General features: G+C 30.5%; 1 protein-coding gene across 1 annotated transcript in view; it reads left to right on the forward strand.

Annotated features, from left to right (window-relative positions):
- The window catches only part of LOC129231465 (rho guanine nucleotide exchange factor 17-like), a 433,937-nt gene extending 414,359 nt beyond the window's left edge, over positions 1 to 19,578 (forward strand). The window contains 11 exon segments of the mRNA XM_054865790.1: positions 7 to 83; positions 1,190 to 1,386; positions 3,704 to 3,823; positions 4,456 to 4,493; positions 4,931 to 5,048; positions 6,806 to 6,892; positions 8,079 to 8,146; positions 8,971 to 9,119; positions 9,729 to 9,903; positions 11,282 to 11,452; positions 15,047 to 19,578. Coding sequence (XP_054721765.1) covers positions 7 to 83; positions 1,190 to 1,386; positions 3,704 to 3,823; positions 4,456 to 4,493; positions 4,931 to 5,048; positions 6,806 to 6,892; positions 8,079 to 8,146; positions 8,971 to 9,119; positions 9,729 to 9,903; positions 11,282 to 11,452; positions 15,047 to 15,327 — 1,481 coding nt within the window. The 3' untranslated portion in view covers positions 15,328 to 19,578.
- The last annotated feature ends 646 nt before the right edge of the window (positions 19,579 to 20,224 follow it).

A 20,224-nucleotide genomic window follows, 5' to 3' on the forward strand; every position in this document is an offset into this window, starting at 1 on the left:
CTTCAGCGCTTTCAACGGATCGTAGACCTCCCCCCGAGTTTATGCATCCACTTCCAATTCGTAAAACAAGAGCCGGGTTGCAGGTAAATCGAATGCAAATATAAATTTTTTACATTAACTTTTATCTGCATTGAGACAAAAAAAAATGGCTGTTCGAAATTGTCTTACAAATTCAATTGTATAATCCTACTTAATGATGTTGTATGAAAATATTTGCAATTGTGACAAGTTAATAGAGCTTCTGATTTTTTATATTTATTGTGATAAGTCAGGTTTTAGTGGCTTAACGAGATTTCTTTCTGGGGAAAGGTTCGTAAGCAATGTATAAAACTTAACTTATGTGTTTTGGGCACTAAACATTTACATATTCTTATTTCTATTGTATTGACTGTAAAAGCTGTTTTTCAGATTTTTGACTGGCATAAGTATTAAAGTGCAGATATTCTGCATTGATTTAACAAGAGCTATATTGTAAATTTAATCATGTAACTAAAAAAAAAAACCGTCTGCACATCAGAAAAACGGTTTAATATTAACGTTGAAAAATACATTCAGCCATGAAAAAATTTTCGCTCAGTTTTTTTTAAGAATGCACCATCTTGATTTAATACTTATCTGTATCACATATTCTACTATTTATATCAACTAGTAATTTACAGTACTGGACAAAATTATTGCAACTTTGAAAAGTCTAATGATTTTTCAAGCATGAAACCCCTCATATTCTTTTTTCAATTTTATATCAAATGTTTAATTAGTTTAAAGATATGATATTATTGAGCAGAAGTAGTTATTTAATTTTATAAAAATATAATATGAACGAAAAAAGGTTCAGTTTATCAGAAATAGGAATCCATTTCAGATCCTCTCAAATAAAATAAAATAAAGATACAATTTTAAGTTTCTCTGAGCAGAAAAATAATAAGTGAGTGGAACTGAAATGAAAAACATTGGGGGCCGCCTCTCGTTTAGCTAGAACTTAAAAAAACAATTTAGTATCAAAAATGTTATTTTTGATATGTTATTTTGAAAAAATGATCAATTTCTCTAACTTGCAATACTTTTAACCAGTAGTGTATATTAAATTAGTTTATTTGCTGACACGTTTTGTCTGAAACAGCGTTCTTCTGTTTTTCTGTAATATATTCTTAACACTATTTAACGTGACTAAAATATTTTTTACTTTTAGTTTACTTGCGCTACAGCTACACTGGGCCTCAACCAGCAGGGTTTGCGAGATGTTTGGGTGTGCAACAGCGATGGCTATGTGGGACAAGTCTGTGTGCTTAGCTTGATGCCTGAGCCAACAGTCATGTCTTGCAATGGTGTCTGCAATGCACGCATCATAACTATCGCATCTATTCCAGCTGCTAATTCCACGTAAGTGTTTCATGTATTTAACATACCTAAGATGAAATTACATTGAATTATTATGAAAGCAAGGTCTGAAATTCAAAACGTAACATAGTTTTAGAACAGGAATTATTTACAACGACGTCTTAGAAGTTCATATTTATAAATTTATGTAACGTGTGCTTTTAAGTTTTTAAGTTTCAATTTCCTTTTATTGAAAAAGTTAAGCATACTGTCTAAGATTTAACGCGTAAAGAGTTGGATCGTTTGAGCTGTGCAGTTTTCTGGAGAAGCGCAATAATCTAGAAACTTGATTGAAGAAATATTGCCCATTCCCCCAAGAGTAATGGCGCACCACCCTCAAATGTTATAATGTTATGGAGCATGCCTTTCTCCTTCGAAAGAACGAGAGTCATCCCCCCTCCCCATCCAAAAAAAAAAAGAGAGAGATTCTCTATATCAATCACTATAAAAATTTTAACGGCACAGTCAACGCATTTTAGTGGTTGTTTCCAATTTGTGCTTTTAGTTTTTCAAGCGCCACGTTCCCACCTGGTGGTAAAATTTTGAACTGTTATTTTTATTGAAGATTTCTTCTGAAATCTTCAAAAACTATGAGAATGCCCCCCCCCCTTATAAAAATTTCAAAATTGCTTACAAAAATTATTGAAATAGCTTTTTTTTAAGTTTTTTTTTTTTTTTAAATTTCGCATGACAAAAAACTATGTCGCAAATTTACATAGCGACTTTGAATAAAATAGGCATCTCAGATACGAGTTGAAAAAACGTATAAGGCTTGTTGATATTTGTAGCGGAACCCGAAAGTTATAGATCTGGGTCCGAAACGAAGGCTTGTTTAGCATAAAAGTTGTGATTAAACATTAACTAACTGACATAACAAAAAGTTATTGCACATTAATTATAATAAAATAAACATTAAGATATTGCTTCTTACGACGGTCTCTACTCTTTTTTATATTTTATGTACTGATATCTCCGTAAAGAAGGTTCATTTCATTCATATATATGATTATGACACATCTACTCGTATCTTGTACGCAGAAATATACTATAAAAACTTTACTGAAAAATGCGGAGAAAATCTAATTAAAAATTAAATATTTTATAAATGTAATTTAGACATTGATCAATACTCACCGACTGATTCTTTTCGGTTGTAGAAAAATAGAAGTTGAACGACAACGTCGCATTCTCAGAGTCTGATACAGGAACTCGGCATATGTTTGAAACGGACTTGGATTGATCTTTTTTTTTTTTTTTTTTTTTTTAACTTTGCAAAAAAAAAAAAAAAAAAAAGACAGCAATGTTTTATCACCCGAAAACTTCATTGTTTTTGTTATAGGTAGTCCTTTTCTAATAAAATGGGGCTTTTTTCAGCACAGTTTCCGTTCAGTACAAGGGGCTAATTTACGAAAACCTTCGTATAATGAGGTTTCGCATTAATACGAAACTAAAATTTTACATTTCTTGCGTGACACAAAATCCAAAACGCTGATTTATACTAATTAACTATTCACAGCACATTTACAAATAAACTCAGCACGAACAAAAACGAAACTGCCTTAAAATCACAACAGAAAGGAATAATAATTTACAGAGATTTTACACAAAAAATAATAACACAATCAAATGTTTTATTGAATTGAAGAGATGCCTTACAGCTCTATAAATATTCCTCTTGTCCATTAAATTTGTTGCATAAAAAGCGATCGGGCGGCAGACACTTCTTTCTTACTTCAGTTTACTGGCGCCTGAAAACAGCGCCGTAGAAAGACTGTCTAAAGCAAAGCTATATATCAATAGAAAATGACATGTTACGCCACAAAAAAAAAAAAAAAAAAAATTCAAAAATGATTTCCTTTTTCCTATCCTACCGTTCAGTTTTTTTTTTTTTTTTTTTTTTTTTTTGAAGCAGTCATTTTCACTACTCAAATGCAGCGAGCCTTATAACTATTATAAAGAAATTTCGCAGATTCCGGGGGGTCACGACCCACATGACCCCCCCCTCCTTGTATCCACCCCTTCCCGTAGTCAATATAACGTTGATACTAATTTTTAATGACACACGTCTATTAGAACGAGTTCTACGCTGCTCTAAACAGGATAACCATGCTTAATTATATAATCACCTTGTATCTTTTCTCAAAAAAGCAGATTTATTTTTTTCTCTCCATGCTATGGTTTTAAGTTCTTTTCCCTTATTCCCTTCTTCCTTATTTGCCTGCGTATATGAATATTGAGAAGTACGTTATACTGCGATATTTAAATGTCTGAGTGACGAGTTAATTTAAGTAACTAATATTCTACTTCTAAATACATTTATAATTAGGTATTCTGAAAAAGCTCGTTGGAGGCCTGATAACGTGTCTGGAGTAAGTGTTGAAGTGCAAGAAGTGGATGAAGAATTTGATGAAGAACGAGCAAGTAACGGGAACATACAACTTGACAGGTATTTTCATTTTGTATTTCTAACTATATCAATCAGTCCTATTGTAAATTTCGACATAAAATTTACCAATGTTGTATATGAGCTGAATTTGTTTACATTTTTGCTTTACGTACTGGCAAAATAGTGACCCCAAATTGATACTTTTGTCACCGAATGGTTTCATCTAACATAAACAGCTTTATTACATTTTTTTATGTTGTTTTGGAAAATTTTAATGTCCATAAATTGTGCATAGTATCACTATTTGTTATTACTTATTTCGGAAAAAACATAACATGATGAACGAATTTTGTTTTTGCATCTTTTTTGTATCTACTCTTACTTATTCTCAAAGAAAATATTTCATATTTTTAAAAATTAACGTTGAAGAGGAAACCTATAAAAAAAAGTCGTAATTACAATTGTAAAAATTGCGTAAAAGATAACTGTGTGTTCAATAACTTCTCATAATATAATGATGAATTTTATCATTATCGCAAAATAATTTCTTTGGTATGCTTTCAGTATCAGACCCTCTCTTTCATATGAACTTGTAAAATTATTATAATTCTAAGCCTAAAAGCTTCCCTAAAATGTTTATTAGCATTTATCATTAAATATTTACATTAACAAACTATTCATTTGTCTTTTAGCGATTCTAGTGATGACGACGATGACACTGAATCCACAGGTGGGTCCACTATTTGCGCTTGTTGTAATGTTTTTATGTATAACAATGTAGTAATTTCTAAAGGAATATATTTTAGAATTTTCGGGTGTTGGGTAATACAGAATTATTTCAGATAATAGTATCACAGCTGTAGAGATTCCCAATACTATTTATCGATGGTTTTATTACTTTGGCAAGAAAGCATTAAATACGAAAATGAAAATGTTAATTAAAAATATAAAATTTAGTGGAGGTAGTATAAGTAAATGTTTGGATCGCGGGAGAAACACAATAAGCTGACAATTTAAATAAATTACAAGAACTGAAAAGATTTTATTCTTAATTTTGCATTTTCTAAACAAATGCCCACTTTTGCATTGTCGTGTGCCTTTCTACTTTCTCATCTAAGATTTGTGCTTTAAGAACATATATGAATGTTTTCACCTTTTTTTGTTTAGATGAGGAAAAAGGAAAAGATGAAAATCGAAAAAGAGGGAATTCCATACCTAAAGAAGATTGTCAAGATGATATGGACAATAAGCAACCTACTATGTGGCTCGGCACAGAGGATGGATGGTAAGCATAGTTAATGTATTCATGGAAGTATTTTCTCGGTTTCTCTATTACTATATATGAAAGAAACCTCTCCAAAAGGGCAGCATCATTGAGTTTGTTGATTTAATTAAAGTAGAGCTCTACAAAAATCCAAAAATAAAGCCATGTTTTGACGGAACAATATGTGTATGGGAGTCTTTTGTTTTTTTAAGTTAAATTATTTTACACTTATAAAGATTTTTGTAACTTCATATTGATTTTCAATAAATTTTACTGAAGCGAGAAAAGATGAGAACATAAATGGAACTCCTCATCTAACGTTTAAAGGATTCTTCAGTGCGCTTCTATTTTCAAGATTGATCCAAAGTATTCAAAAGTTTGTTTAAAAGTGTCCTGAAGCCGTGTTTACTCTGATATTAAAAGTCGCATAAATTTCAGGAATGCACCGATACAATAAAGAAGACTTACTTTCCTGTTTAGAAAAACTTGAACCGAATTTTTACCTATATATTTTCATAAAAACGGCAAGCACTTCATTATTATTGGAAATATAATCTGTCCTTTACACTGCTCTTCCTTTACGTGTGAGTAAGAAATAGGAAGTACTTTTCCTTTAAGACAGTTGGCTAACAAAATTATAAATAGATCCTCAACACAAGACATTGTCCTAAGCTGCACAGATAGAAGCAAGGATAAACAGGACTTTGCTGGTACTGGATTTTTTTTTAATCCAATATCAAGGTTGAAGCTTCAAAATTAGAAAGATCTCTTTATTAAAAAGAATTGGTTGCCATGAATGTGGGGCTCAGTACCGTTCTTTCTTCCCCCGGTTCCTTTGTCATTTGGTTATAATCCTACAGTTGAAGTTATATGTAAAGCGTTTTTACTAGGCAATTTTACTAGAAAGCATTTTTATTCAATTTAGGAATTTATCCTTCTCCAGATATCCTCTCACTTTTATATTCACGGTAATGAGACATTGGGCAATTTGGCAAAAGAATAAGTATAGTGAGCTATTTGTCATTCCTGACTCAAACTTACTGAATCTATTTCTGTGGACATGGCATTGTATGTAGACGCCTATTCTGCATCAAATCATGTGAACAATTCTTTAAAAAGAAAATCCTTTTCAAATTTTTACCTGGGGTAAAAAAGCGCGAGTCCCATCCATTGCATGTGGAATAAAATAGATTTTCCTCTTTACTTTAAAATTACCATAATACGTCCTTCTGGATCTGAGGCAAAGAATATGCCACCCACAAATTGAAAGCGTGTAGAAGATGGGGATATAGTGTGACCCTGGCCACACCACTAGAGCCCCCACCATTGTGGTCCCTTTGCAAAAGTAGTATAAATAAAGGCGACCTGGTGGTGCAATCTTTCCAATGTAGCAAGCATGAGTAAACAAATGTTAGAAACTTATCAGAAATCGTCTTAGATTTCAGTCTGATTTTACGGTCTTTCCAATATTTACCAAGTGTTAAAATTGCCAGGCTTCTCTCAACCATATTCTTACTTGTTTAGGACTTTTCAAAGACAATCTTAATTCTATGCTATTTCTGGTTCTAATTTATTTGAGTGTACCATGAAATATATTTAATATATCTCTTCCCCTATATTGGGGATCTGCAACAGCACTAAAGTTAGAAGATGTTTTAGTGTTTCTTTAAGATTGTGAAATTTTTCCTTTAGCTCACATAGTGTAAATAACATTGAAATAAAAATTGTTTCTTAGTATTTTAACTAATTTAAACATCTTGATTTTCTCTTCATTTCAGTATTCAGGTTTACAACTGCAATGACAATATTCGAACCAAGAAGAATAAGATCAAAATACAGCATGGAGCATCAATTAGTTGTATTATGTAAGTATGAAAAGTAATCATTTTTTAATTTTAAGGGGGCAAAATATTTACTTGTAATTGGGAAGACATTTTTCAACCTACAAAGTATAAAATTTAAGATGTGCATGAAGTCCTGTAATTTTTACTGTATAGTATCTTACTATTTCAAATTGACAATCTTGAATGAAGTTAGGGGGTGGGCTCTAAAGAACTATTCCCCGGATATTTTTCGAAATTTAAATCCTCAAAATGTGATTGTAGGCCACCTTAAAGAATTAGGGGAAATTATGGAATTCAGAACTCCCATCTTTCCGGATGTTTTCGGAAATCGAGTTCAACGAACACAATTTCAGGTACCTTTAGTGGCTTAGAAGTAAGGGATTCATTTCTTTTAAATAAAAACGAGGTGGCAAATATTCCCTCATTTTTTGCTTTCCAAAAACATTATCAACTGGTTTCATTTTCCATAGCAAAACTTTAAATTTTCAACTTAATAGTTTTTTGTATGAGATAAAATCTTCTGACAACCCCCACACCCCTGTGAAATCATTTTACATTTTGCTGAGGTGGTATTATTAGTCACTTACTTATGTCAGTTTTTCCACTTCTTATTACGATAATAGGAACATTAATATATCTACTGCCCCTATGGAAATATCATGTTTAGGTATTTTCGCACATTGTAATTGAGACTTTCCACATGTTTCTGTAAAATACTGAATACTTTTTCCGGAAGATAAATGTACTTAAGAAAACAGATTGTCAGAATTTCTTGAATAATGTTTTAAAGTTGCATTTCCTTTTGAGATTTTATACAAAGAAACAAACATAACTTTTGTGTCATTTTTATTTATACATTTACTTTTTACTTTTAAACCCTACGATTGTTTTTCGTTCTTTGTGAAACTAAAACGAAATTGGAATAATTTATTACACACATTTTAAATGTTTGTTCTTTTGTAAACTACTTATTTGTTTCTTAAGTATTCAGTGTGAACATAGATATATATTGGTAGCATAGATCTTAAAACGTTCTAACTTATTTTTGAACAACTCATGCAAGGTAACCAAATTAGAACGTAGCATGATTAGAATTTTTGAAAGTATTAACATCGCACACTCAAGACAAATTTAAGTACATCGTAATAAATTAGACAAATATAAATTTGAAAGAAATTGAAACGATAACTGTGAATTTTTCTTCCAGATATTTGGACAATAAAGTTTTTGTTTCAATTGCAAATGGTGAAATCCACATGTATAAGAAAGATCCAGGTTTGTATCAATTCCTATCTCAGTTTTATTATTAGTGTTTATTATTATTAATTCATTTTGTTATTTGGTCTCTATTTGAAAGACTATCAAAAAATTTCATTATTATCATTTTCACTCGATGACACAAACTCTTTCCTTTAAAAAGTTGTATACTTTAAATATTTAATGTTGAAATTCAACTAATTAGTCTAATTACTATCCTTCTCATCAACTACATTCACATTGGCGTAGTATTTGCGCTCATAAAGCACGCCCAAATATTGTTGCAAAAGTTGAAACGTTTGCATTATAAAAGTAAGCTCTAGAAGAGTTTGAAAACTACAGCCAAAAAAAAGAAAAAAAGATAGACCCGAAAAACTTGCAACTTGTGCGTTTGCACCACGCGTTCTAGAAGTAGTGATGAGCAAAAATGTGTTTCTGAACTTCTGATCATGCATGTAGGGCCACCAGTATTCTAAGTAACATTGACTTTTTCGTTAAAGGTTACATTTATACAGCAAATCGCAATTTACGGCGATTCATGTCGTTTTGCAATTGTTGAGTCTGCAGAACTTAGATTTTTGTTTTAACTTGAGAACATCTCGTTACAGGAAATACCGAAATTTTTTTAATACATTTTTTGAAATAAATTATGTGCATCCTGAAAGGTTGTCATAATTGTTTTATTCTTTGGGTTCAAATTCATTTTCGTAGCATATTTAAATGTAGTATTGGAAATGTACGAATATGTCTCATGGATCCAAGAGCCATAATTAATTCAGCAAGTGAACAATACCAATATTAACTTCAGTCGCATGACACTAACAATTTTTTTAAATTTGCAGATGGAGGCTGGTGCACAACTGAATCACAGAAAGTAACCCTAGGAAATACTACGGCTCCGGTAACAAGAATGTTGGCTGTTGCTGGAAAACTCTGGTGCGGATGTCAGAACATGATTCATGTGATAAACACTACAAATCTTGAAGTTGAGGTAATATTTACTCAAGATAACTTTTTTTTTCTATATTTTTTTTCTTTTAAATAGTTTCTAGTTTTCATAATTTAATCAAATTTGATTCATCAGTAAGAATTTTTTTTTTTTTTTTTTTTTTTTTTTTTTTTGCCCGATTCAACGACATTATCAGTTTTTTCCATAGTAATTGAATAGAAATATATTAGTTTAAAAGACATGTATAAACGTCACAAGATGTTTGTGATAATAAAATATTCAGCTATTTTTAGGAGGAATGAAATTTAATTAATTTTTTTTTCCTAGTTTTCTTCCTGCGAAAGTGCACTAAAATTTTAAATTTAGCTCATGTAAGAAAATATTTATTGTATGACATTGCATTAAAGAAAATATTTTTTAATTATAACATACAGAAATATTACTTATTGTAATGTATGAATTAGCGTAAACATTGAAGTTTTAAAACAGGCAATGAAAAGATGCACTTTTTTAATGCATTTTATTTTATACAAGCTAACCGAAAAATATTATTTCGTTTCAAAAAGTCACATTTTAAAATCATTGCACAATCAAGCAATTTAAATCAACTTGATATTTGACTAATTGAAATAAAACACTTCATTTTTTTAGCATTCTTTTGCTGTCAGCAGTGATGTCACGCGGACAGTTTTGTGCATGGTTACATCTGGTCTAGGAGTATGGATAGCTCTGCATCATAGTGCTATACTCAGACTTTTTCATGCAACAAGTTATGAATGCTTGTTTGACATCAATGTTGCCCCTGCTGTAACTAAAATGCTTTCTGGTAAGATGATGCAGTTTATGGTATCACTCTGTGTCCTGTGTTCTAAACTAGTATGAAATAACTTTAGACAAATATTTTTATAGCATATATAACTGTTTGAATAATGCACAATCAAATAATTATTCTTCTTCATCAGCACAACAGCCTGGTGCAGGCCAAGGCTTTCTCCGTCTGCAAATAATTAGCTTTAGATTAATTACTATGTTTTTCAAAAACAGTCGTAGTGACTTCAGATGCTATAAGAGTACAGTTTTATGAGCTCAAAAGTTTGTCAAGTTTTACCATAGAACTCGAAACAAATTAAAATAACTTGTTTTCATTCTAAGATCAGTGTTGGGACCTCTTTTAACTGCATTCTTACTTCATCACAAGTCTGAAAAGGATTAATGAATCGTTTCCCTTCCTGTCAATACATCTCTCCTGCGTTCTTCAGATTTTTAGTTTAAGTATTTTCAACATGATTAGTTATAATTTTAATTTGTGATTACAATTACTTCACAATACATGTCCATATAGGAAACGAAATGAACTATAACCAGACTTGTAATAATATAAGAAACAAAATCGAAACTTAATTCGCTTTTTGATATGTGTTTTAAAATGCACATTCAATTGATTACCACCATAGGTGAGTCCACATTTTTTGTTTTTGATTTTATAACGCTATTGCAGTTCTAATATGTTGAGCATTGAAGTGAAGTACAAAAAAAAAATTGATTAACTTTACTATGTATATGTAATTATAAAATTTATTGCGTTTCATTTTGAAATCCAACATGTTATCACTCCAATACCGGCTTAAAATCAAAAAATTAAATTTTTCACTTCTGGCGGTTTTGAACTGAATGGACGATGTATTTGCCGTTTACTCCCAGTACTTTATATTATGAACCAAAGTGTAAAGTATCAACTTTCTAAAAAAATTTCTTGAATTCAAAAAACAATGATTTGTACGTGTTGCAGGAGTGATCATACGGGCACGCTAGCAGTATGTACACAACCATTATTTTTTAAATACAAGAAAATGTTTTAGAAAGTTTATACTTTACATTATGATACATAATGGTTCCTCTTATAAGAATATACGGGAATTAAATGCCAATGTCTCAAGTTTCGGGGATAAAGAGCGAATACATGCATAAAAATGTCTCATCTGCACAGATGGATTAAGTAATATACATTTCACTGTTTATTATTATTATTAAGAAAGATTTCATTACCTAAATGATGCCTACAAAACTAAATAAAAGTAATATGTGTATACATCAGCATATATTACGTACTTTAGGTAGGCAAAAGTATTAATTCAATTTAAAAAGATTGTTGAAATTAAATTACTCCTGTAGATATTCAAAAGATTTTATGATATGTATTACAGGTTGTGATGACATAATAAGACAGCATAAAGCAGCGTGCTTGCGAGTCACAGCTATGCTGGCTTGTAAAGATTTGCTTTGGGTTGGTACAAGTGCTGGTGTAATATTAACGTTACCACTCCCACATTTAACTTCAACAACTGTTACTCTGGATGACATACCTAATGTCTCAGGTAAGTTTAATTATTTATTGCGTATTTGTCAACTTTCGCGAATTAGACGCAATCTTTACACATTTTTATTGTGTTCTTTATATTTTCGAGTGTCTGCCTCAATTTTTTACTCTTTTCGAAAGCGGATTTCATCCGCTTGTATAAAACTCTCTCATATTTGTTTACTATGTGGTTCTAATGCTTGAACATTAATGATTTTATGTTTACCATTATTTTAAACGTTTCTCATGTTCTATACTCTGTAGCATTGGACTTAATTATCATCATTTTGACATGCTCACTCGAAAATTTCGATGCAGTTGCATTCTAGTTGCTTCAAGCCAAAGATATTCTAGTGTCGTAAAAATGATCATTATTTTTCACCATTATTTATCTTAAGTATAGGAAAGTTTCAGAAAAGGAAATAGGTATGAAAATGATTAAGAACCTTTATAGTAGGAATAAATTGTGGAAACCGATAAATTTCCGTAGTAAGATTTTGCGGAGGTCGGAAAATGAAGCAAACTACTCCAATTTCGAGAAATTTCATCAATTTTTAATTTATAAAAAAATTTTAGTGTTCATTTAAATTAGTATAACTATCCAATACACTAGCTTTTTCTTTTAAAGAATAAATTCATTGAAACTTCTAGTGACTCGTTAAACTTCTTAGCCCATTCATTATTATTCTCCCCTATTAATTTAATATTTATCGTAAATTAAAACATCGTCTCTACTTTTCATTATATTTTTTTCCTAAAAATACAAATAAAAATAATTTAGCTATTAAAGCGTTCATTGGTTATATTTTAAATCACAAAAATCTTTTTTGGCAGTAGTATTTAGGTAAAAGTTTTATAAATGACCATTTCCTAAAAATGGCAAGTAGGCATTGTTTTGTTTATCTCTAAATTTATTGCTCTCTTACAGCAAACATAATCGATGAAAAAGTTCAGTTATCGTTGGAAAAATCGTTTATTACATCTCTAAATCAATTTTTTCATGTTGTATTATGAAGTGTCTTGCTACTTTGAAGGAGAATTTTTATGTTTACTAAGTTATTACTGAAAACCAAATGAAGATACAATTTGATCAGTTACTTTCACATGTGTGGATTTGCTATAAAATCATTCACTTTAAACAACCAAACCATCAACTTTGTACTTTGAAACTATAAACTGAAAAACTGTAAGAACATAACTTTTTTCAAATAACTGTTTATTTTAGTTTCAAAAAAAGTTTGAGAAAAGACTTAAAGTGTTATAAAAATATCCCCAGAAGCAGAAAATATCAGAAAATGAAATAATTCGAGAGATATTCAAAATTTGAAAGTTGATATATGAGGGGGGATATGTATCTGTTGGCCAATTTTTCTATCTCCCTCCTCCTAATAACTTTCGAGATAATTATCCCATTTGAATTAAACAGTTGATTTCTAAAAGTCTCGGCACGGCCTTCTTAGTCCCATGTTTCTTATGTTTTTACTTGTACAATGCTTTGTTTAATGTTTGAGCAGTTCAAAAAAACTTAATATTGAGCTCTACAGAAAAGTTTGAATTCTATATAATTCCTAATCTAACAGACGGATTTGCTTTGAAGAAACTCTAGGAACATCTCCTTAAGTTAATCATTTTGTTCAGCATGAATTTCTGTTAATAAAAATGTAGACTGATGAGTTCTAATGCGTCCATATAATGCACAAATTCCTTAGGAGAAATCTGTGTAATTGGAAGATATATTTATATGCTTCTGGGATAGATGGTTAGAGGATCTGTTCACTAAAAAATATATATGAGCAAATTCAGTATGTGCTGGTATATTAACTGAGCTGTGATTTGCGATATCAGTTAATAATAAATGCAATAAGGGGTGGGATTATGATTTTGATTTCTTAAACATAACTTCATACTTGTTGTATGTATGCCGCTTCTGAATTTAAAATCATTTGAATTTCTATAAAATCTTCTCACATATCGTCGCCTCAGAGCAACAGTAAGATTTTTTAGTGTTATTTCTTGATTATATAGCTTAGTCAAGCAAAATTTGCCGAATAAGGATATTTTTGGAATGTCACCGTGATCTCCCATCAGGGCGCCCCTGGATATTATTCATGATTCTAGACTGTACAAATTTCTAGAATCCTTTTGCATACTCTTAACATTAGTTATTCTGTATTATATTGTTCTTGTGATATTCTTTACATTACTTCATCTTCCTACCGCTCAATACTTCTTAACATGGAAAGCTACTCAGTGAATAAGCAAAGGAGGAAGCTGAAATCCAACTTCGACCTGTAATTGGCTTCGTTTAATTAGTATGTACTGTAGAGTAGCATTTCCACGTCAGGATGCGAAGAAAATAAAAAAGAAATGTAAGAAATATGCCTAAAAAAACTGGGTGCATAGCAAGTGTTTTGATACATGTGTGATATAACTCATAACCTGCTAAGAAAGAAAAGGTAATGCTTATATAAGTATTGCTTTTCCCCTTTCTCAGAAAATTCATAGTACGGTTAGACAATTTTAAACACTTAATAAATGCACGTATTGTGATTGTTAAGTGCTCCAAACTTTTATGTAGGCAATAGCAGATTTTAGGGGGGCAAAGCCCCCCCCTAAAGGATGAATTAATTTTACTATTTTATTTATTACTTTTAGTTGACCTTTCTTTTGCATTTTTTATGTAGTTAATTAAAAAGAACACAAAACACACACAGCATATTTTGAACAATAACATTTTGGTTTGCTAAAGAAGTATTACTTGAGTCAGAGGTCCAGAGTTGCAGAATACATTTAACTCACTGGTTTTGAATTTAAGGAACCGTGTTATCGTGATTCGTCCACTAATTCTTCTTTGATGGAATCAATAATTAACTTTTTTTTTAATGTTTAGGAGCGCCTAAAAGAGTCATTTTGATCCAAGATCCTATTTTGGAAATAATAGATTTCTTTTTCAGCTTATAAAAAATGCAAAATGAAAGAAATCATAAGGTAGTTTCTTGGAAAAATCATGATTTTTAATGGAAATGGCATGTCGTATCAATATGCTATCTCAACTGTATCATGGCTTTAAGAACAAATAAGCAACTGTTTTGAAATTCACACAAAAATAGTTTCTGAATTCTTCAGTAAAATTTATATGTAATGAAGTTATGATTTTCTTTATAAATTAATTTAAAAAAAAAACTCAAGTGAGGTATGGGTTTATTTAATAACCTTTCCCTCGTGTTATAGTCATTACGACAATGTTCCTAAGTAAAGCCGCTCATTGTCTAGCATCTTGGTGACATTATATTGGGTTTAGTATTTAAATGGCTTGAAACGTTAAAGATGTTTTCCGTCCACATTAAAAGTATATTAGTGCATAATATTCATGTACTTAGAAGTAGATTCATTGACCTGAAGGAATCCTTTAAAAAATGAATTAAAAAAAAAACATGGACATTTAAAAGTTATTAAAACTTTGTTATGAAACATCGAAGGCTGCGGGGAGGGGGGGGCTATTCAACTTCCCGTGCCCCCTCCAAAAGATTTTTCTGTATCCGCCCGTCCGCCCCTGTATGTAGGCATACCAAAATATGTATGATATTAAAAATTAATATTATTTTTGTTATAGGGTTACCTTATGGTCACACTGGGCATGTTCGCTTCCTAACGTGTGTTGAAATGACTCCAGGAACATCACTGGATATGAGTGGTTACAATAAATATGCTGTGCGCTCATTAAGAAGCAAAGAAGGAGCCGGTGGCCGTCGAGCATCCACTAGTGCCTCTAGCGGCTGCAAACTTTTAGTGATCAGTGGAGGCGATGGCTATGAAGATTTCCAGAACTCTGGGCAGGGAGAAGCAGCGGGTCGCGATGATAGCACTAATCATTTGCTGCTTTGGCAAGTGTGATAAAAAGCAGTGAATAGCCAATATCAGTCATTCTGTCTGTGATAAAATTGCATTGTTTATTTAAACACCTACCAATTTATTCTAAGGTGGTAATGCAACTATTACATGTATCTGAAAAGAGATTCATATATATACCATGATAAATATTTATGTAACTGATGTATCTTCATTGCATACAGAAATCATGTATTTGTCACTGATTCCACATACTTAACTGTCAAACACGGTACTTAGTGATTGTTGTATTTCTGTAGAATTTTTTTCATGCTAACATGCTGAATTCATTTAAAATTTAAACATTTCCCCCCTATGATCTTTGTAATCAAACTAAGTCCACCTCCCCCCCCCCCTCCACACACACACTGATTCCTTTTTTTTTTGGTTAACTTAATTGACTGTGTGCAACACTTCATATAAAGACCTTGCTAGATATGAAGCACAAAAATACATTTCACATGCTAACAACAACGTGAAAATTGCTATAGAAAAACTTCTTATTGACTCGCTGTAAATGTATTTTAGGTAAGATTCTAAAAAGTATATTCCTCATATTTGTAAATTTCATATACATATTTATGTGCGTGTATGCATGGTTAAACTAATAAAAGTTCCTTTAACTCAATTAACAATCTGAATAAAATTCATACTGAAAAACATGCATTTGTAAACGTTTGTTAATTTATAAGTAGATTAATTCGGGAAAAATATTTTACAGTAAATCTTTTACCTTAAAAATAAGATGTACTTACCAGATACATTGCTCATAACTTTTAAGAAAAAGGCATCACACTTAATGCTGTATTTAAATTATATGAAACATATTTTTGTGTCCAGTAATTTTCCTAAAATTGCATATGCCTAGAAACGTTACATTCACTGGGTTAGGTTGCGATGAATTTAAATTTATACTTTACGTTATTGCTTATTAAGAAGTTAACTTTTATAACAATTAAATTAGTTTCCTTTTCTGCAGAGCTTTAATTGTCGTCTTTGAATCTCAGAGTGTCTCAAATCCCAATTTTCAGCAGGAGCAATATAGGCTCTTTGTTTTACTCGGTAGCTTTTTATACTCTACAATTAATCCTATCGTGTTTCTAACTGCTTTTTTGACCAAATACCTATGTAGCTGGCAGATATAGTTTTAACATTCCATTTTACATCTGATTTTATGTGTTTCTTATAAAATCAAGCGTTCAAAGGCGTAAATTTTGTGAAACTACCAACATTAGGTATACATATTGACATTTTCAAAGGGGATGCGTATAATTTTTCTCTTCATAAAAATCAAGACTTATATCTAGTGACTTCATTTAAATATTCAACAATAATAATAAAAATAAAAAAAAATACTTTTAACATACCATCGAGAACTACAAAAAAAAAACATTTTTTGATGAGTTAAATAGACATTTTGAGTCATTCCTATTTCGTAAAACGTCAACAATTATCAATAATCCCCTTCAAACTTCATTTGTAATCATTTCGTTACAACATTACTCATGTACATGATTATCTAAAACACTGAAGATATAGATCATAAAGATGAATAGGAATTGAAGGTTGTTGAAAGGAATTTTATCATTAGTCTTCCAGCCCGTTCCCACTAATAACTGGTAGGGAAAATATATTGACCTAAATCTACTCGTTTAGTGACGCCTACTAATGTAATACTAATGTCATTTATTAAACTTACGTAAGCTTTTGATAAGCCTCTTAAACTGAATTTTTGCGATTTTGTTACTACACAACACATTTTAAAATTATAATGTTTTGGAAATTCTTATTTGATATCTTATAAAATTTCTAATAAAATAAATATTATTTTAATATTAATCTTAACGTTAAAAAATATTTTTTAAATTGAACATAAAACAAATGGGCTCAGGCTTAGCTTACCTAATAGTATGTGAAGTATGAGTTTTGATAATTATTTGTTTTCATCATTTTGATAGTTTTAAAGGAAAGCATATGTATACATCTCAGCAGAGTCATTCGCTTTTAACAGTATAGTTTCAAAATATATATTCAGTTAAAAGTTTTATTAGCGATATGTTTTGAAACATAGAGGTTTTTGTATTTAAAAAGAAATATTACAAAAATCATCGCTTCTGTAAAATTGTGAATAATTTAAAATAAATTACTTGTTTAATTTATAAACATTATTCTAAATATTCAATTGCATCATTAAATTGTGCATCAAATATATAAAAAATAATACATATTTTAATTCAGAAGCATAAATGCAAAGATGATAGGAGTTTTACAACTTTGTTTTTCAAATAAACAAAATAAAAATATTTATCTATGCTCTCCATGAACTACATAAACATGTGAGTGTCGAACATCCAACTTTATCTATATTTTACATTATCAACTATCATTATCCTTTAAATAAATTCAAAATTTAAAATATAAAAAAATCAACTTTAACTTACATAAAAAAGGTATTTCTAAATGAATTTAGTGAAACTTCGTAATAAGACACAAATTGTAAATAAAAAAGTTAATGTAATATTCAATGTAGTTTGTGTTTTACTATATATTCTTCCAATAAATATAAAAACCGACGCATGTATTCTTTCAACTTGCATCTATGTAATTAAAAAATTAAATATTTTTCGTACTAAAAAACACAACTTAATCTATTAAATTAAAATGTTGTTTAAAAACGTTTAATTTTTGGGCATTAAATTTATGTTAATCGTTGAGTTTAAATGTTGCCCAAAAAGTAAGCTTCTTGGGTAGTGAGGAACCAACCTTAATATTTGAATTGAAACCTTATCAAATAATGTAGTTTCGGGTTCAACAACCAGACTCGATCGTTTAGTTAAAACAAGTCTCAAAATGCATATTTTCATAAATTTGAGAGTAAACTATTACTATAAAACTGGAATTTTTGAATAAGACATCATTATTGAATGTAAAATAATTTTGCAATTAATATATTTTTTTTAAATGGACGAGAAATAATCGTGTGTCCATTTCATTGACCTCGTAATATAAAAGGCAACATAAGCATGATATTGAAGATATATATTACCTGTATAATTTTTGTAATTTTCTACTTGTATAATATTTTTGTATTTGTGTAAAGCGTGTACATTTCAAATATATCTTTATATCATGATTTTGTGACTCTTATTGCTACTTAAATGTATGTACGTTTTTTTGTTATAAAGATGCTTAGTGTAGACAGAAGAATGATTTTACCTTTCTATATTTGAGATTTGAAACTTAAAAAAGAAAGAAAATATGTTTTGATCATATATATACCGTCACCTCAAAGCAACAGCAAAATATCTAAGTCTGAGCATAACAGTAAGATATCCTACTGATGTTCTGAGGTGATGAGATTATAGATATGAAGGGTTTGCAGCAACAAAGAGTTAACTCCATTTTTTGGTCGTTTGGTTCAACAAGGAGTTATCTCCGGTTGATAGTTCTCTAATTATTCGCTAGAATGAGTTGGCTGCTTCATTCGCTTGAGGCAACATGGAGTTAACTCCAGGAGATTTCCTAACCATAAAAAATGGAGTTAACTCTTTGTTGCTGCAAACCCTTCATATGTAGATTATTAATACACATATAATTTTATCTTCATATAGTTGTTTTTAATTCTATTAAACATTTCTTTGAAACGCTTCATTTTTTTCAATAAAACTATATCTTGTCTGAGTATTGTGAAAATTGTATATATATACATATATATATAATTGTTCTTGATTGTGTCTTTGTGCCTAAAACGTCAATGCATTATCACCTTGGAATAATACACTGTGAATGCTTTTAGAAATGCATCTAATATCGGAACTAGCATTTGTGCCAATGATAAAGAGAAGTCTGCAATATCATCAGATATTTCAGCATTTGTAAATAGTTTCTGTACATAATCTGTTTCTGCATGAGAATTTTTCTGTCCATTAATGGGAAAAATGTCACTACATTCTGATTTTTTTTTTTTTTTTTTTTTTTTTTTTTTTTTTGAGCTCTTCATTACAATTGTGTGTGCTGCATTCATTTCTTGTGGAAAATCACACTGTCCGAAATTATCTGCTAATAAATCATAATATATCTTTGCTAAATTATACATTACATAATCAAAATTTTTCCTTGAAGAAATAATTTACAGTGTATTATATTTAGCATTTATTTACAGTTATTGAATTTCATGTTTAGTGTACGCCTTTTAAGAGCATTCATTATTGTTGAAAAACTATTGTGTAATGAACAGTTTATTCTAGAAAAAAATGTGTGCTTCGTTCTTTTGTTTAAAATAAATATTTAATAATATAGTTACATTTTTTTTAATTAAATCAATGCGATAAACTCAATAACAGCAATACTGCACGTCAACCACTAAAACTTTAAAATCATACGACATTTTGTGGAAGCAATGGACACATAATGTTTTTTGTGGGAGCGGGGACACATAATGTGGTTATGTTTCAAGTTTACTTTTTGACCTATGCCTACGCAGAGCACTGACGTAACTATGTACCGCGGGCCCCGCAATTCGGCGGGCCCGAAGCAGAAAAGGGGCTCGAAAAAGTGTCGAGCTTTAGTTTCATTGAATTTAATTACATTTTTTTGGAAATGAAACTTCGTTTGAAATTGCTTATATTATTTCTGAAGTACCAAAAGCTTATACTTCTTTCCAATGTATCTGTAGAGAACTTCCATGCGCGAAAACCAAACCTTGGCTAGGTGCAAAAAAAGTATCACTATGCATTCATACCCACAACACCTCATTCTCTTCACAGCCACAGTCCTTGTGTTCCTTCGGGTGGTAGAAAAGTGATTCCTTTTCAACCAGCAATTCGTCCGCCATTTGGTAAGCAATAACTTCCCACCGCACATCCTATAAGCTTACTATCGGTTCGTTTTCCGCAATTTTTGC

The sequence above is a fragment of the Uloborus diversus genome, chromosome 10 (assembly GCF_026930045.1).
Source record: "Uloborus diversus isolate 005 chromosome 10, Udiv.v.3.1, whole genome shotgun sequence".
Lineage (NCBI taxonomy): Eukaryota > Metazoa > Arthropoda > Arachnida > Araneae > Uloboridae > Uloborus > Uloborus diversus.